General features: G+C 46.0%; 1 protein-coding gene across 1 annotated transcript in view; it reads left to right on the forward strand.

Moving 5' to 3' along the window:
- slc25a13 (solute carrier family 25 member 13) overlaps positions 1-18255 on the forward strand; it is a 94077-nt gene that overhangs the window by 47058 nt on the left and 28764 nt on the right. The window contains exons 10-13 of the mRNA XM_090209176.1: positions 857-941; positions 2933-3091; positions 5698-5750; positions 8901-8981. Coding sequence (XP_090065302.1) covers positions 857-941; positions 2933-3091; positions 5698-5750; positions 8901-8981 — 378 coding nt within the window. The remainder of the gene's footprint in view (positions 1-856; positions 942-2932; positions 3092-5697; positions 5751-8900; positions 8982-18255) is intronic.

Raw genomic sequence — 18255 nt, forward strand, 5'->3', positions numbered from 1 at the left:
AACAGAGAAAACGAAAGTGCACAATTCTGTCAGGGAAACAACCTAAACAGAAAACAACACCCACCAAATACAGGTTGGAAAAGGCCACCTAAGTATGATTCTCAATCTGAGACAACGAACGACACCTGCCTCTGATTGAGAACCATACAAGGCCAAACACGTAGAAAATATAACATAGAAAAAGGAACATAGACATCCCACCCCAACTCACGTCCTGACCAACCTAACACAAAGACATAAAGAAGAAACTGAGGTCAGAACGTGACACAATACAAACAAAATGTACAGTAAACATTATGTCTATATACAGTGTTGTAATGTAGGCAAATAGTTAAAGTACAAAAGAGAAAATAACAAACATAAATATGGGTTGTATTTACAATGGTGTGTGTTCTTCACTGGTTGACCTTTTCTTGTGGCATCAGGCCACAAAACTTGCTGCTGTGGTGGCACACTGGTATTTCACCCAATAGATATGTGAGTTTATCAAAATTGGATTTGTTTTCAAATGATTTGTGGATCTGTGTAATCTGAGGGAAATTTGTCTCTAATATGGGCATACATTGGGCAGGAGGTTAGGAAGTGCAGATCAGTTCTACCTCATTTTGTTTGCAGTATGCACATAGCCGGTCTTCTCTTGAGAGCCATGTCTGCCTATGGCCTTTCTCAATAGCAAGGCTATGCTCACTGTGTCTGTACATAGTCAAAGCTTTCCTTATGTTTGGGTCAGTCACAGTGGCCAGGCATTCTGTTTAGGGCCAAATAGCATTCTAGTTTACTCAGTTTTTTGTTAATTCTTATCTCTCTCTCACCATCTCTCCCCCTCCCCTCTCTCTCTGTTGTGTCTCTCTTCCAGCTGTCCGGTGGTGATCCGTCCCGATCTGTTCTTATCCAGGTAGCAGAGTCCGCCTACAGGTTTGGCCTCGGCTCCATCGCCGGCGGTAAGTCATGTCTGCGTCTTAAATGCCACCCTAATTCTTATGTAGTGCACTGCTTTTGACCAGATCCCTTAAAGTGTGCACTACATAGGGAAAAATGTGCCATCTGGGACAGGCCCGACTGATTATTGTGTCACCACTACCTCCTCACCTGCCCCATGACACTCCCATCACCCTCCACCCCATCACCCTCCACCCCATCACCTTCCACCCCCATCACCCTCCACCCCTAAGGAGTGTGATGGGCTGGAGGGTGATGGGGGTGGAAGGTGATGGGGGGAGTGTGATGGGGTGGAGTGTGATGGGGTGGAGGGTGATGGGAGTGTCATGGGGGTGGAGGGTGATGGGGGGGTGGAGGGGCCTCGGGGGTGGAGGGGCCAGGGGGGTGGAAGGGCCTCGGGGTGGAGGGTGATGGGGGGGTGGAGGGTGATGGGGTGGAGGGGCCTCAGGGGTGGAGGGGCCTCAGGGGTGGAGGGGCCAGGGGGGTGGAGGGACCTCGGGGGTGGAGGGTGATGGGGTGGAGGGGCCTTGGGGGTGGAGGTTCCAGGGGGGTGGAGGGACCACGGGGGTGGAGGGTGATGGGGTGGAGGGGCCTTGGGGGTGGAGGTGCCAGGGGGGTGCAGGGTGATGGGGGGTGGAGGGGCCTCAGGGGTGGAGGGTGATGAGGGGGCTGGAGGGGCCTCGGGGGTGGAGGGGCCTCGGGGGTGGAGGGTGATGGGGGGCTGGAGGGGCCTCGGGGGTAGAGGGTGATGGGGGGTGGAGGGGCCTCGGGGGTGGAGGGTGATGGGGGGCTGGAGGGGCCTCGGGGGTGGAAGGGCCTCGGGGGTGGAGGGTGATGGGGGGCTGGAGGGGCCTCGGGGGTAGAGGGTGATGGGGGGTGGAGGGGCCTCAGGGGTGGAGGGTGATGAGGGGTCTATGTTCCATCACCCTCCACCCCCCCATCACCCTCCACCCCCGAGGCCCCTCCACCCCCCCATCACCCTCCACCCCCGAGGCCCCTCCACCCCCCATCACCCTCCACCCTCATAAGAAAAGGAGAAAAACAAAGGGCTTCCTATTGCGTTCTGCAGGGGTGATTTCTCCACTTAAAGAGGACAGGGGCTCTTTGCGCCATGGGAACCTCCCTGTGTTTGGACTCTTTTGTACCTGATCAGAGAGAGCTTTTTGGGGGAGGGGTGCGGTCGTGTCCCTCTCCTCCCTTCCCTCCTTCCCCCATCTTTGAGGAGATGTTACCCCTCCTCCCCCTCTACAGGAGACAGGTTAATAAGGAGGTAGCACCCTCCCTGACCGTCCCCTCTCTAATTAAACCTGTTGGTCGAGTTGGATCCCCTCTTTGTGTCCAGTCGCAGAGCCGTCAGATAACACATGACTGACGAGCCTGGAAACTCCAGACAACTGAGCCTCCCTTTTGGATCGTTTGATGTCTCCCACCATCACCACACACCCTCCTTATCTTCCTCTTTTGTCTCACTCTCCTCATCCTCACCTGTCCCAGGTTGCTGTGATGTTGCCCACATTGCGTGAATGTTATCTGAATGTCTTTGTAACATGACACCTTTATAATGCCTTTACAACACTTCATGGTAACTTAGTAACTTATAATAATGTATTTGTATTAATCACATGTACTTATACACTACCGTTCAAAAGTTTGGTGTCACTTAGAAATGTCTTCGTCTTTGAAAGAAAAACACTTTTTTTGTCCATTAAAATAACATCAGATTGATCAGAAATACGGTGTAGACATTGTAAATGACTATTGTAGCTGGAAACGGCAGATTTGTTTTTAATGGAATATCTACATAGGTGTACAGAGGTCCATTATCAGCAACCATCACTCCTGTGTTCCAATGACATGTTATGTTAGCTAATCCAAACTTTTGAAAGGTTGTGTAGATCTTGGTGAAGAGCAACATACGGCAATAACAACCTAATGACGTCTTTCCAGCATCTTTCCTCTCCTCTAACGCCTTAATAAAGTCATGTGTTTCCAGCTGTGGGAGCCACAGCAGTGTACCCCATAGACCTAGTGAAGACCAGGATGCAGAACCAGAGGACCACAGGCTCCCTGGTGGAAGAGCTCATGTACAAGAACAGCTTGGACTGCTTCAAGAAGGTGCTGCGCTACGAAGGCTTCTTCGGCCTCTATAGAGGTCAGTACCAGACAGTATGTGTCCCAAATGGCACCCTATTCCCTATATAGTACACAGCTTTTAGCCAGAGTAGTGCACTATTTAGGATGTAGTGATAGGCTAATGATCATCACTACAGCTCTGGGTAGCGGTAGGCACAGATTTAGGATCAGCTTACCCTCATCTCAACCTAACCATATGAATTAAAACACAAATCTGACCTGAGATCAGCTTCGACTTCATCTCACTCCATCACAACAACAGATGGGGTTTAGAGGTGTGGTAGAAGAGAGGGGGAAGAGGAGAGGAGGGCGGGTCTGAGTTCACCTTCCCTCTGACCTGGCTTCTTTGAAGTGATTAAAGGTTGTCTCGGGAGTTTCAGGGGGACAATGCACGTCGCACGCAAAGGCCACATACCAGCAGAGCTCTGTCACAATGATGGTGTGTGACTGCCCCAGCCAGACTTCAACTGGCATTAATATAATAAGTACCTGCACTCAGGGAGCGGGGGGGGGGTGGAGGGACAGGGAGCGGGGGGTTTTAGGAAGAGGGAGCAGGGTTGGGAAGGAGAGAGAGCGGGAGGTAAGATGGAGAGGAGCGGAAGGTAGGAGGGAGAGGAAGTGGAGGAGAGCAGGAAGTAAAAGGGAGGGAGGGAGGAAGGGAGGGAGGGAGGTAGGAGGGAGAGGGAGTGGAGGAGAGCAGGAAGTAAGAGGGAGGGAGGGAGGGGGGCGGAAGGTAGGAGGGAGAGGGAGTGTAGGAGAGCAGGAAGTAAGAGGGAGGGAGGGAGGGTGGGAGGGGGGCGGAAGGTAGGAGGGAGAGGGAGTGGAGGAGAGCAGGAAGTAAGAGGGAGGGAGGGAGGGAGGGGGGCGAAAGGTAGGAGGGAGAGGGAGTGGAGGAGAGCAGGAAGTAAGAGGGAGGGAGGGAGGGAGGGAGGAAGGGAGGGAGGGAGGGAGGGAGGGAGGTAGGAGGGAGAGGGAGTGGAGGAGAGCAGGAAGTAAGAGGGAGGGAGGGAGGGAGGGGGGCGGAAGGTAGGAGGGAGAGGGAGTGTAGGAGAGCAGGAAGTAAGAGGGAGGGAGGGAGGGAGGGAGGGAGGGAGGGAGGGAGGGAGGGAGGGGGCGGAAGGTAGGAGGGAGAGGGAGTGGAGGAGAGCAGGAAGTAAGAGGGAGGGAGGGAGGGAGGGAGGGAGGGAGGGAGGGAGGGAGGGAGGGAGGGAGGGAGGGAGGTGATGGGTGGAGGGAGAGGGAGGAGGGAGGGTTGGTAGGAGGGAGGGGAGGAGGGAGAGGGAGGGAGCAGGAGGAAGGAGGGGGGTTAGGAAGGTTCTTGAACAACACACTATATCATATGATTTGAAAAGGGGGGGTGACTTTTGGAATTCTCTGAATTAAGATTGACAGGTGAGTTCTCCCCTGAGGGTACTAAGAGGAAGTGGGAATCCTTAGTGTCTGTCAGAGGACACCAAGCCTTTAGAGAGGTCTCTGACATTACAGACACACGGTCAGACAGACCTGGCTCCAAGGTGGTGGTACACTGGCAGATACCAGCTCTCTGTTCTACACTCCTAGACATCATGTGACCAAACATCAAATGATACAGCTGTATTTGAATGGCCATCCAGTCACCAAGTCACATGGTACAGTTCCACTACAAAACAAACTTAAACGAGGAAGACAATTTGAAAGACTCCAGAAACAAACACATTTGCTTGTTATTAGTTTCTTGAATCTCATATATTGTTATTCACAATTCCCCCATTAACCTGTATCTACTGTGTAGTAAAGCAGGGTATGTTATATTAGCCCCTGAGGAGAGTGTCATCAGCCAACTCAGGGGAAGTTTCTGTTTTAATGTAATGAAGTTGAGATTTTTCCTTCGCCTCCACTGTTTCCCATTACTGAATGAGGTGAGCATTAGAATGGTGAGACAGCCAGACCAGAACCAGAACACCACACACTGCAAACACTAGGATGATGTCATCATCTCGAGACGGGAACCCTTACGTAAACAACGCAGCAGCATGAGAAAGCAGTAAGCGTCTCTAACTACAACTGTGAGCTGTTATGGGCCATTTAATAATAATATAACTCGTGTGTGGTTCTCAGCCTGAGCCCTGCCACAAACACAACTAACACTCCTGTTTCTGTTTGTGAGTTCCAGCCCAGCTGAAGCCATGCTAATCATTATGTTTGTGCTCCTGTGTCTGACTCTGTGTGGCCTGTTTTGGGCCCTGCGTTAACTACCCCCCTCCAACCTCTCCACTATTACGCTGAGATGGGTCATCCAACACACTCCAATCAGATTATTTGGTTTATTTTTATCTGGCTGGAAGTCTTGGGTTGTAATTTAGGACCGCATAAACTTTGGTTAGAGTGTTTTATGTATTTTTTTGTATTCTGGGAAGGAGTTTCTATCACTTTGTTAGTCTTTTAAGACCCTGATGTCCCCACACCCCACATCAATAGTGTTATTTAGTGTCAGGGGGATCTGGCAGAATTGAATACAGCAGGGTATGTGTTTCATGTGGAGGGGGACTGTGCTGTGCTGTGCCGCGGTCTGCCAGTGTGTGTGTGTATGTGTGTCGTACTTCCTTGGCCCTTCTCTTTTCTAATCATGTTGTGTCCTAATGATAGGTCTGGTACCACAGCTACTGGGTGTGGCCCCGGAGAAAGCCATAAAGCTGACAGTAAGTGCCTTGTTTCTCTACATGGAGACCAGTCAGGCCCCAGTTACCATGGAGCCCCTCACTGGGCCCTAGTTGAACATTTACCTCTAGTTTTAGTTTAATATACAGTACAGATTTGATGTGGATACACGCACACGCACACACACACACTCACTCAAACACACACACGCATGCACGCAGGCACACACACACACACACACACACACACACACACACACACACACACACACACACACACACACACACACACACACACACACACTCACTCACTCACTCACTCACTCACTCACTCACTCACTCACTCACTCACTCACTCACTCACTCACTCACTCACTCACTCACTCACTCACTCACTCACTCACTCACTCACTCACTCACTCACTCACTCACTCACTCACTCACTTAAACACACACACACCCCACCCCCCTCAATGTAACAAATCAAACCCAAATGTATCAAATGTATCCCAATGTATCAAATCAAGCTTTATTTATACAGCACATTTCAAACATGGAATGCAACGCAGTGTGCTTCACGGGAAAAAATGAACACAACACAATGAAAATAAAAGCTGAAATATTTACTATATTTACTATTATATAACAAACATAAGATAAACAACTAACTGCAAAGCAACAAATATTTGTTTTAAGATGTCTTTTAAATATGTTCACAGTTCCGGCTCCCCTCAGGTTCTCTGGCAGGCTATTCCTGAGGCTGGGGGCATAGTAACGATGGCTGCCTCCATGCATCTTGGTCCTAGGCTTTGGGATAGTTAAAAGGCTGCCTCTCCATGCCTCTTGTTTCTAGGCTTTGGGATAGTTAAAAGACTGACTCTCCATGCCTCTTGGTCCTGGGCTTTGGGATAGTTAAAAGGCTGCCTCTCCATGCCTCTTGGTCCTAGGCTTTGGGATAGTTAAAAGGCTGCCTCTCCATGCCTCTTGGTCCAAGGCTTTGGGATAGTTAAAAGGCTGCCTCTCCATGCCTCTTGGTCCAAGGCTTTGGGATAGTTAAAAGGCTGCCTCTCCATGCCTCTTGGTCCTGGGCTTTGGGATAGTTAAAAGGCTGCCTCTCCATGCCTCTTGGTCCAAGGCTTTGGGATAGTTAAAAGGCTGTCTCTCCATGCCTCTTGGTTCCAGGCTTTGGGATAGTTAAAAGGCTGTCTCTCCATGCCTCTTGGTTCCAGGCTTTGGGATAGTTAAAAGGCTGTCTCTCCATGCCTCTTGGTCCTAGGCTTTGGGATAGTTAAAAGGCTGCCTCTCCATGCCTCTTGTTTCTAGGCTTTGGGATATTTAAAAGGCTGTCTCTCCATGCCTCTTGGTCCTGGGCTTTGGGATATTTAAAAGGCTGTCTCTCCATGCCTCTTGGTCCTAGGCTTTGGGATATTTAAAAGGCTGCCTCTCCATGCCACTTGGTCCTGGGCTTTGGGATCGTTAAAAGGCCAGTGCCAGAGGACCTGAGGGACCTACTGGGTACATAACGTAAAAGCATGTCTGACATGTATTGGGGTGAACAATCGTGTATTGATTTAAAAACCAATAGAATAATCTTAAAATGAATTCAAAACTCATAGGCATCCAGTACAGAGACCTTACCTCATAATAACAAAGCAAAATCAAGTTTAGACATTTTTGCAAATTTATAAAAAAACAAAAAACAAATACCTTATTTGCATAAATATTCAGAACCTTTCCTATGAGACTCGAAATTAAGCTCAGGTGCATCCTGTTTCAATTGATCCTCCTTGAGATGTTGCTACAACTTGGAGTCCACCTGTGGTAAATTCAATTGATTTGACATGATTTGGAAAGGTACACACACACCTGTCTATATTAGGTCCCACAGTTGACAGTGCATGTCAGAGCAAAATTCGAAAGAATTGTCCATAGAGCGCCTCAACAGGATTGGGTACCAAAAAATGGGTACCAAAAAATGTCTGCAGCATCGAAGGCCCCCAAGAACATAGTGGCCTCCATCATTCTTAATTGGAAGCCTTTTGGAACCACCAAGACTCTTCCTAGAGCTGGCCACCCAGCCAAACTGAGCAATCGGGGGAGAAGGCCCTTTTTCAGGGAGGTGACCAAGAATCGATGGTCACTCTGACAGAGCCCCAGAGTTCCTCTGTGGAGATGGGAGAACCTTCCAGAAGGACAACCATCTCTGCAGCACTCCACCAATCAGGCAGAGTGGCCAGACGGAAGCCACTTCTCAGTAAAAGGCACACGACAGCCCGCTTGGAGTTTGCCAAAAGGCACCTAAAGAACTCTCAGACCATGAGAAACAAGATTATCTGGTCTGATGAAACCAAGATTGAACTCTTTGGCTTAAATGCCAAGCATCACGACTGGAGGAAACCTGGCACCATCCCTCCATCAAAAAGTGAAGGCGTCTGAATTCTTTTCGAATGCACTGTAACACCTACTGTTTTATCTTTATTGCCCGTGAATTCAAATGTTTTTTCCAGATTCTCTCTCTGTGCTTTTGCTCCAACAATAAGTACCTCAGTCTTGTCTTGATTTGGCTGGAGGAAGTTGTGAGTCATCCAAGTATTTACATTGCTAATACAGTCTAATAATTATCAGTGGAGCTAAAACACTCTGGTGACACAGAAATGTAAAGTTGTATTTCGTCTGCGTGAAAATCAATGCTGTGCGTTGTGATAATGCTGCTAAGGGGTAATATATATTAACTGAACAGTATTGGACCCAAAATCAAACCTTGTGGAACACCACGTGATATGTATTTTCTCTGAGTTATGTTCACCAAGGGTGACAAAAAACTCTCTACCGGTTAAATAGGTCCTAAACCAATTTAGACCTGGACCGGAGAGGCCAACCCACCTCTCCAGTTTGTCCAGAAGGACATCATGGTCAACAGTGTCGAATGCAGCAGTTAAATCCAAGAGTACAAGGACAGAGAGCTAGATCTGTTTCAATCAGGATGCAAGATCGAAAGTTGAAGTACTTAAAGTCTACCTCATGTGTGGTACATGTATTAGTAGTCTCACAGTGAAATGTTACTGTTACTACAATCACGTTACTAGTGGCCCTTTAGCTTACCAATATCCACTCCCGCTGTATTTGGTCTGCCTGTCTGTGTGTATGTCTGTGTCTTAATGTGTGTCTAATTCTTTAGTCTTCTCACCACAGGTGAATGACTTTATCAGAGGGAAGACCAGACAGAGAGATGGATCAATCCCTGTACCTGCTGAGATCCTGGCTGGTGCATGTGTGAGTCTCATCTTATTCATCAACCTCCATCAATACAGAGACATATTCAGTGGTGACATATTTCTATATCAACCTCCATCAACACAGACACCTATTTAGTAGTGACATATTTCTATATCAACCTCCATCAACACAGAGAGAGATGTAAGGTAAACACCATATCAACCTCCATCAACACAGAGAGAGATGTATGGTGAACACTATATCAACCTCCATCAATACAGAGAGAGATGTACGGTAAACACTATATCAACCTCCATCAATACAGAGAGAGATGTACGGTAAACACTATATCAACCTCCATCAACACAGAGAGAGATGTATGGTGAACACTATATCAACCTCCATCAATACAGAGACATATTCAGTGGCGACATATTTCTATATCAACCTCCATCAACACAGACACCTATTTAGTAGTGACATATTTCTATATCAACCTCCATCAACACAGACACCTATTTAGTAGTGACATATTTCTATATCAACCTCCATCAACACAGACACCTATTTAGTAGTGACATATTTCTATATCAACCTCCATCAACACAGAGAGAGATGTAAGGTAAACACCATATCAACCTCCATCAACACAGAGAGAGATGTATGGTGAACACTATATCAACCTCCATCAACACAGAGACCTATTTAGTAGTGACATATTTCTATATCAACCTCCATCAACACAGAGAGAGATGTATGGTAAACGCTATATCAACCTCCATCAATACAGAGAGAGATGTATGGTAAACACTATATCAACCTCCATCAATACAGAGAGAGATGTACGGTAAACACTATATCAACCTCCATCAACACAGTGAGAGATGTATGGTAAACACTATATCAACCTCCATCAACACAGACACCTATTTAGTAGTGACATATTTCTATATCAACCTCCATCAACACAGAGAGAGATGTATGGTAAACACCATATCAACCTCCATCAACACAGAGAGAGATGTACGGTAAACACTATATCAACCTCCATCAACACAGAGAGAGATGTACGGTAAACACCATATCAACCTCCATCAACACAGAGAGAGATGTACGGTAAACGCTATATCAACATAGAGGGATATATTAGAAAGCCATATATCCCCGTTGAAAGAAAGACATAAAGAGACTGCTACCTGAGACTGCCCCCCTCCCCCACCTCCACCCCACTACACACAGCCTGTGTTTGTTCAGTGAGCTGTCACACACTGACCCCCCCACCTCATCCCTTTGGGTCTAGCTGTAGTGTCACCCCCTCAACCAATGAATAGAGAGAGGCCTTTCACCACGAGCCCGTTTGATGCCGATCACTGAAGCAGAATATTTATGTCATTATGTGACCTGTATACAGCTCAATTAAGGTTATGACTTAAAGATGCACTATGCAGAAATCGTTCCGCCATTTCCTGGTTGCTAAAATTCTAATAGTTCAACCTAATTTCAGTTTATGTGACAAAACAAGCAAGTATAGTGTAGAGAATCATTGTACCATCGAAGCTGCTGTGAAATATCTTTTCCATATCCAAAATTATACCATGGCATTGTGGAGTGAGGATGGATGGATTTTTCCTATTTTTCATCGTGAGCTGTTCTGACAGCTCCTTTCATCCTGTCTCAGCCCCTGGTGTTAGTGCTGGTGAGCCGTTCTCCTGTTATCACTCACACACACACACACACACACACACACACACACACACGCACACACACACACACACACACACACACACACACACACACACACACACACACACACACACACACACACACACACACACACACACATGCTCACAGTAAGACACACATGCATACACAGAAGCAAAGACTCAGACACGCAGGCATGCTTACACACACACACACACACACACACACACAGACAATACACACACACACACACACACACACACACACACAGACATATACACACAAACACACAGACACACGGACATACAGAGACATACACACACACACACAGAGACATGCACACACAGACACACACAGACACACACACACAGAGACATACACACACACAGACACACAGAGACATACACACACAGAGACATACACACACCCTGTTTAGGGAGACTTCAGCCACATCACATGAAGTCTGTTTATATGATTTGGAAGCTGTGAAAGTGTTGGTTTGGGCTCCGGCGACAGTCCCAGACCATAGTCTGACAGGACAGAAGAAGGGGGGGTGAAATACATTGCACGGGGGAAAAAGAGTGAGGTGTGTAAAAAAAGTGTTTCAATTAGGTTTTAACGGTAAAATAAGTAATAAATACAACACAGTCAGTGAGGATCTAGTCATATTCTGATATCTTCTCCTTTCTTCTCTTCTCCTCTCCTCTGATCTTCTATTTTTTCCATTCCCCTCCTCTCCCTCCTCCTCACCCCCCCTTTCTCATTTCCTTTACACTTTTGTATTCTCCTTTCCATTCACCTCTTCTACCCTGTCCTACCCTCTTCTACCCTGTCCTACCCTCTTCTACCCTCTCCTACCTTCTTCTACCCTGTCCTACCCTCTTCTACCCTCTCCTAGCTTCTTCTACCTTCTTCTCCTCATCTCAACTTTGCTCTTTGCCACTCCACTTGGCTTTCCTCCACTCATCTCAACCTCTTCTCCTTTCCTCTTCTCTCTCCTTTCCTCCACTCATCTCAACGTCTTCTCCTTTCCTCTTCTCTCTCCTTTCCTCCACTCATCTCAACGTCTTCTCCTTTCCTCTTCTCTCTCCTTTCCTCAAATCAAATCAAATCACATTTTATTTGTCACATACACATGGTTAGCAGATGTTAATGCGAGTGTAGGGAAATGCTTGTGCTTCTAGTTCCGACAATGCAGTAATAACCAACAAGTAATCTAACTAACAATTCCAAAACTACTGTCTTATACACAGTGTAAGGGGATAAAGAATATGTACATAAGGATATATGAATTCCTCCTTTCCTCTTCTCTCTCCTTTCCTCCACTCATCTCAACATCTTCTCCTTTCCTCTTCTCTCTCCTTTCCTCCACTCATCTCAACCTTTCTCCTTTCTTCTTCTCTCTCCTTTCCTCCACTCATCTCAACGTCTTCTCCTTTCCTCTTCTCTCTCCTTTCCTCCACTCATCTCAACGTCTTCTCCTTTCCTCTTCTCTTCTCCTTTCCCCCACTCATCTCAACATCTTCTCCTTTCCTCTTCTCTCTCCTTTCCTCTTCTCTCTCCTTTCCTCCACTCATCTCAACGTCTTCTCCTTTCCTCTTCTCTTCTCCTTTCCCCCACTCATCTCAACATCTTCTCCTTTCCTCTTCTCTTCTCCTTTCCTCTTCTCTCTCCTTTACTCCACTCATCTCAACGTCTTCTCCTTTCCTCTTCTCTTCTCCTTTCCTCTTCTCTTCTCCTTTCCTCTTCTCTCTCCTTTCCTCCACTCATCTCAACGTCTTCTCCTTTCCTCTTCTCTTCTCCTTTCCCCCACTCATCTCAACATCTTCTCCTTTCCTCTTCTCTCTCCTTTCCTCTTCTCTCTCCTTTCCTCCACTCATCTCAACGTCTTCTCCTTTCCTCTTCTCTTCTCCTTTCCCCCACTCATCTCAACATCTTCTCCTTTCCTCTTCTCTTCTCCTTTCCTCTTCTCTTCTCCTTTCCTCTTCTCTCTCCTTTCCTCCACTCATCTCAACCTCTTCTCCTTTCCTCTTCTCTTCTCCTTTCCTCTTCTCTCTCCTTTCCCCCACTCCTCTCCTTTCCTCTATATGTCGCCTCTCTTCTCCTCTTTCCCCACTCATCTCCCCTCTGCTCACCCCTCTCTTCCTTCTTCTCTCCCCGCTCTTTCCTCCCCTCATAATAGCCTCAGAATTAAGCTCAGTGAGGGTTGCCAGGTCTTAATGATTATTTGGTAAGAATGGCATGCTCCGTTTACTGAGACGCTGCTGGCTGGCTGGATGCCTATCAGGCGGTCGCTGGCCCTCATTTGAGGTCTTGGTTACTCAAAATACACACTGGGCCAATATGGGGGGAAAGAGAGCGAGAGAGAGAGTCAGAGAGAGAGAGAGAGAGAGAGAGTCAGAGAGAGAGAGAGAGTACAGTGTTGCTTTGTTAGTTTTCACTTTGGCAATTATTCAGTGTAAATCACTTGAATTTGCATGGTTTGATTTTTAAGCCTTTGTAACGGTTTGTTATTCAGCTCCGTTGAGAGTTATAAAACATTTATCACAACGTTTAACATACACATCAACATAAACACACACAGACTCGTAAATGCATGCACGCTTGTGTAATCCTCAGCTAAGAATTCTGGCACCCATGAAAGTGTGAGTGGTTATTAATTGAGGTTGGCTAATGCTTGCTAACTAGTGCTAAACTATTGTTTGCCATTGAAAAGTAAACTTTTTCATAGCTGTTACCCCGAGGATGTGTGTGTGTGTGTGTGTGTGTGTGTGTGTGTGTGTGTGTGTGTGTGTGTGTGTGTGTGTGTGTAACAAGTTACCAATTTTACTTTAGATTCTGACGTTTATCCACATTTCTCCAAATGTCAAAGTTAAGGGTTAAGGTTTGGGATAGAGTTAAACATTAAGTTTAGGCATTCACTCTGAATGGTTAAGATAAGGGTTAAGGTTTGGGATAGGTTTAAACATTACGTTTAGGCATTCATTCTGAATGGTTAAGTTAAGGGTTAAGGTTTGGGATAGAGTTAAACATTAAGTTTAGGCGTTCATTCTGAATGGTTAAGATAAGGGTTAAGGTTTGGGATAGAGTTTAACCCTAAGTTTAGGTGTTCATTCTGAATAGTTAAGATAAGGGTTAAGGTTTGGGATAGAGTTAAACATTAAGTTTAGGCGTTCATTCTGAATGGTTAAGATAAGGGTTAAGGTTTGGGATAGAGTTAAACATTAAGTTTAGGCATTCACTCTGAATGGTTAAGATAAGGGTTAAGGTTTGGGATAGAGTTAAACATTAAGTTTAGGCGTTCATTCTGAATGGTTAAGTTAAGGGTTAAGGTTTGGGATAGAGTTAAACATTAAGTTTAGGCATTCATTCTGAATGGTTAAGTTAAGGGTTAAGGTTTGGGATAGAGTTAAACATTAAGTTTAGGCATTCACTCTGAATGGTTAAGATAAGGGTTAAGGTTTGGGATAGGTTTAAACATTAAGTTTAGGCATTCATTCTGAATGGTTAAGTTAAGGTTTGGGATAGAGTTAAACATTAAGTTTAGGCATTCACTCTGAATGGTTAAGATAAGGGTTAAGGTTTGGGATAGAGTTAAACATTAAGTTTAGGCATTCATTCTGAATGGTTAAGTTAAGGGTTAAGGTTTGGGATAGAGTTAAACATTAAGTTTAGGCGTTCATTCTGAATGGTTAAGTTAAGGGTTAAGGTTTGGGATAGGTTTAAACATTAAGTTTAGGCATTCATTCTGAATGGTTAAGATAAGGGTTAAGGTTTGGGATAGGTTTAAACATTAAGTTTAGGCATTCATTCTGAATGGTTAAGTTAAGGGTTAAGGTTTGGGATAGAGTTAAACATTAAGTTTAGGCATTCACTCTGAATGGTTAAGATAAGGGTTAAGGTTTGGGATAGGTTTAAACATTAAGTTTAGGCGTTCATTCTGAATGGTTAAGTTAAGGGTTAAGGTTTGGGATAGAGTTAAAACAATGAGTGTCTACCACTGGGATTGAACATGTGACCTTTGGTCCTGGAGTCACGGGATTCTGCCCATCCGCCACCCTTGTCCACAATGCTGTAGCAAAACCCAAAACTTGATTGTAATAGTCCTCACTGTTGGCCCTAGTGGCTGGTTTTGAAGGCATTTCCCGACGTTCTCAGGACATGGACAGACGTCCAATTTCAAAGTCAATCTTGAGCGATCTGGCTGATGTGCACACACACAAACACACAGAAACACAAACACACAGAAACACACACACATAGAAACACACCCACACATACTGTGGATGTAGTGCTGGAGCGTGTCTGAGGTTCTGACTCTCAAACCCCCTCAGGGGATCACCTTGCCTTGTAATTACCTGGGAATTATCAGCGCGCCACCGACTGTCTCACTCTGTAATCAAATCTCTCCCTCTTTCTGTCTCTCTCCCTCTCTCTTTTTCTGTTTCTTTCTCTGTCTCTCTCTCTCTGTCTGTCTGTTTCTCTCTTGCTCTCTGTCGCCCTCTGTCTCTCTCCATCTCTCTCCTTCTTTCTCTCTCTACCCCCCCTGACAGACGTGTCTGTTGTTCTGTCTGTCAGACCTAATTGTGCGGTTGTTGCTCTCTTTAACATTCAGAAATCTCCCAATTAGTGTCCAATTGATGTGAGCGAGAGCGTTGGCTGCTCAAGAGGCCCTATTTTCAGTTAATCATCTCTGTGTCCAACGGCCCGGTAATAAATGCATTGCTATTAGAGGGTCGCTGTAATCAACTATGAAATATAATTTTCCACAGAAATAAATAGTGATACATTTGTACCTGTGAGTCGTTAGAACTACTATTCAATGCCTCTCTTTTAGTTCTGGAAGGGAAATGTTGGTCAGTTCTGCGCCACTATTTAATGTACTACTCCCTTCAACGGGGCGATTATGATCTCTCCCTCAAAATATGGGAACATTTACTTACGAATTTGGGGGCGGCTGTTAAAAAACAAGGTTGCACATTCAGATTGGGGTACTCATTTGATAGCCTTCCCGTAAGATAGAGGGGATACACGCAATTACACATTAATAATTCACAGCAAAGGAGGGGGGAGAGAAAAGTACAACAAACAGTACATGCCCTATTTAATGGCAGGGAAGGACTCCATGGAAACAGATTTCTATCTAATTGCGCTGTGCCACTTTTCAGCCATGGTATCCAGGGGCAACTAGTGTGAGAGAGAGAGACTGTTCCTGAATGGTTGCTGCCTTCCCGGCTAACTATGTCCCGGCTCTCCCTCTTCGTGCAGAGACAAAGTTAGCTACTTTAGCTGCTTATTTAAAATGATTTTTTATTTAACCTTTATTTAACCAGGCAAGTCAATTAAGAACAAATTCCTATTTAGAATGATGCAAAAGGCCTCCTGCTGGGCCGGAGGCTAGGATTAACAAATAAAATGAATGTAGACAAAACACAACAAGAGAGACACACACCATCACAGTATATAAAGAGAGACCTAAGACACAACATGGTATCAACAACATGGCAGCAATACAACATGACAACAACACAAAATGGTTGCATCACAAAATGACAACAGCACAACAGGGTATCAACACAACATGACAACAGCACAACATGGTATCAACACAACAGGACAACAGCACAACATGGTATCAACACAACATGACAACAGCACAACATGGTATCAACACAACATGACAACAGCACAACATGACAACAGCACAACATGGTATCAACACAACATGACAACAGCACAACATGACAACAGCACAACATGGTATCAACACAACATGACAACAGCACAACATGGTAACAGCACAACATGGTAACAGCACAACATGGTAGCAGCACAACATGACAAAAGCACAACATGGTAACAGCACAACATGGTAACAGCACAACATGGTAGCAGCACAACATGGTAGCAGCACAACATGGTAGCAGCACAACATGACAACAGCACAACATGGTAGCAGCACAACATAACAATAGCACAACATGGTAGCAGCACAGCATAACAACAGCACAACATGGTAGCAGCACAACATGACAACAGCACAACATGGTAGCAGCACAACATGGTAGCAGCACAACATAACAATAGCACAACATGACAACAGCACAACATGGTAGCAGCCCAACATAACAATAGCACAACATGGTAGCAGCACAACATGACAACAGCACAACATGGTAGCAGCACAACATAACAATAGCACAACATGGTAGCAGCACAACATAACAATAGCACAACATGGTAGCAGCACAACATAACAATAGCACAACATGGTAGCAGCACAACATGACAACAGCACAACATGGTAGCAGCACAACATAACAATAGCACAACATGACAACAGCACAACATGGTAGCAGCACAACATAACAATAGCACAACATGGTAGCAGCACAACATAACAATAGCACAACATGGTAGCAGCACAACATAACAATAGCACAACATGGTAGCAGCACAACATGGTAGCAGCACAACATAACAATAGCATAACATGACAACAGCACAACATGGTAGCAGCACAACATAACAATAGCACAACATGGTAGCAGCACAATATGACAACAGCACAACATGGTAGCAGCACAGCATGACAACAGCACAACATGGTAGCAGCACAACATAACAATAGCACAACATGGTAGCAGCACAACATGACAACAGCACAACATGGTAGCAGCACAACATAACAATAGCACAACATGGTAGCAGCACAACATGACAACAGGACAACATGGTAGCAGCACAACATGACAACAGCACAACATGGTAGCAGCACAACATAACAATAGCACAACATGGTAGCAGCACAACATGACAACAGCACAACATGGTAGCAGCACAAATATGGAAAAGACAACAGCCACTGCAACACCGCACACCCAGCTCCAGATACCGTAGCTGTGCATGAAAGCTGTGCCGACCTTGAAGCTCTCTGAGAAGAACCTGTCTGGGCCTGTGGCTGGGGGTTTTATCTCCGGTACCCGGTATACAGTTGGAGCGTTGTGGAGACAGAGCCCCTCAGGCAGGGTGCAACTGAAGACGGATGGTTCAGAGACTACAGACACACTGGGAGCCTGTCTACAGTGAACACCCATTACTGACAGACCTAGGAGCCAGTCTGCAGTAAACACCCATTACTGACAGACCTAGGAGCCAGTCTACAGTGACCACCCATTACTGACACACTGGGAGCCAGTCTACAGTGACCACCCATTACTGACAGACCTAGGAGCCAGTCTGCAGTAAACACCCATTACTGACAGACCTAGGAGCCAGTCTACAGTGACCACCCATTACTGACAGACCTGGGAGCCAGTCTACAGTGACCACCCATTACTGACAGACCTAGGAGCCAGTCTGCAGTAAACACCCATTACTGACAGACCTAGGAGCCAGTCTACAGTGACCACCCATTACTGACAGACCTGGGAGCCAGTCTACAGTGACCACACATTACTGACAGACCTGGGAGCCAGTCTACAGTGACCACACATTACTGACAGACCTAGGAGCCAGTCTACAGTGACCACACATTACTGACAGACCTAGGAGCCAGTCTACAGTGACCACCCATTACTGACAGAGCTAGGAGCCAGTCTACAGTGACCACCCATTACTGACAGACCTG

The sequence above is a fragment of the Oncorhynchus mykiss genome, chromosome 18 (assembly GCF_057628025.1).
Source record: "Oncorhynchus mykiss isolate SJ-2025 chromosome 18, ASM5762802v1, whole genome shotgun sequence".
NCBI classification, from domain to species: domain Eukaryota; kingdom Metazoa; phylum Chordata; class Actinopteri; order Salmoniformes; family Salmonidae; genus Oncorhynchus; species Oncorhynchus mykiss.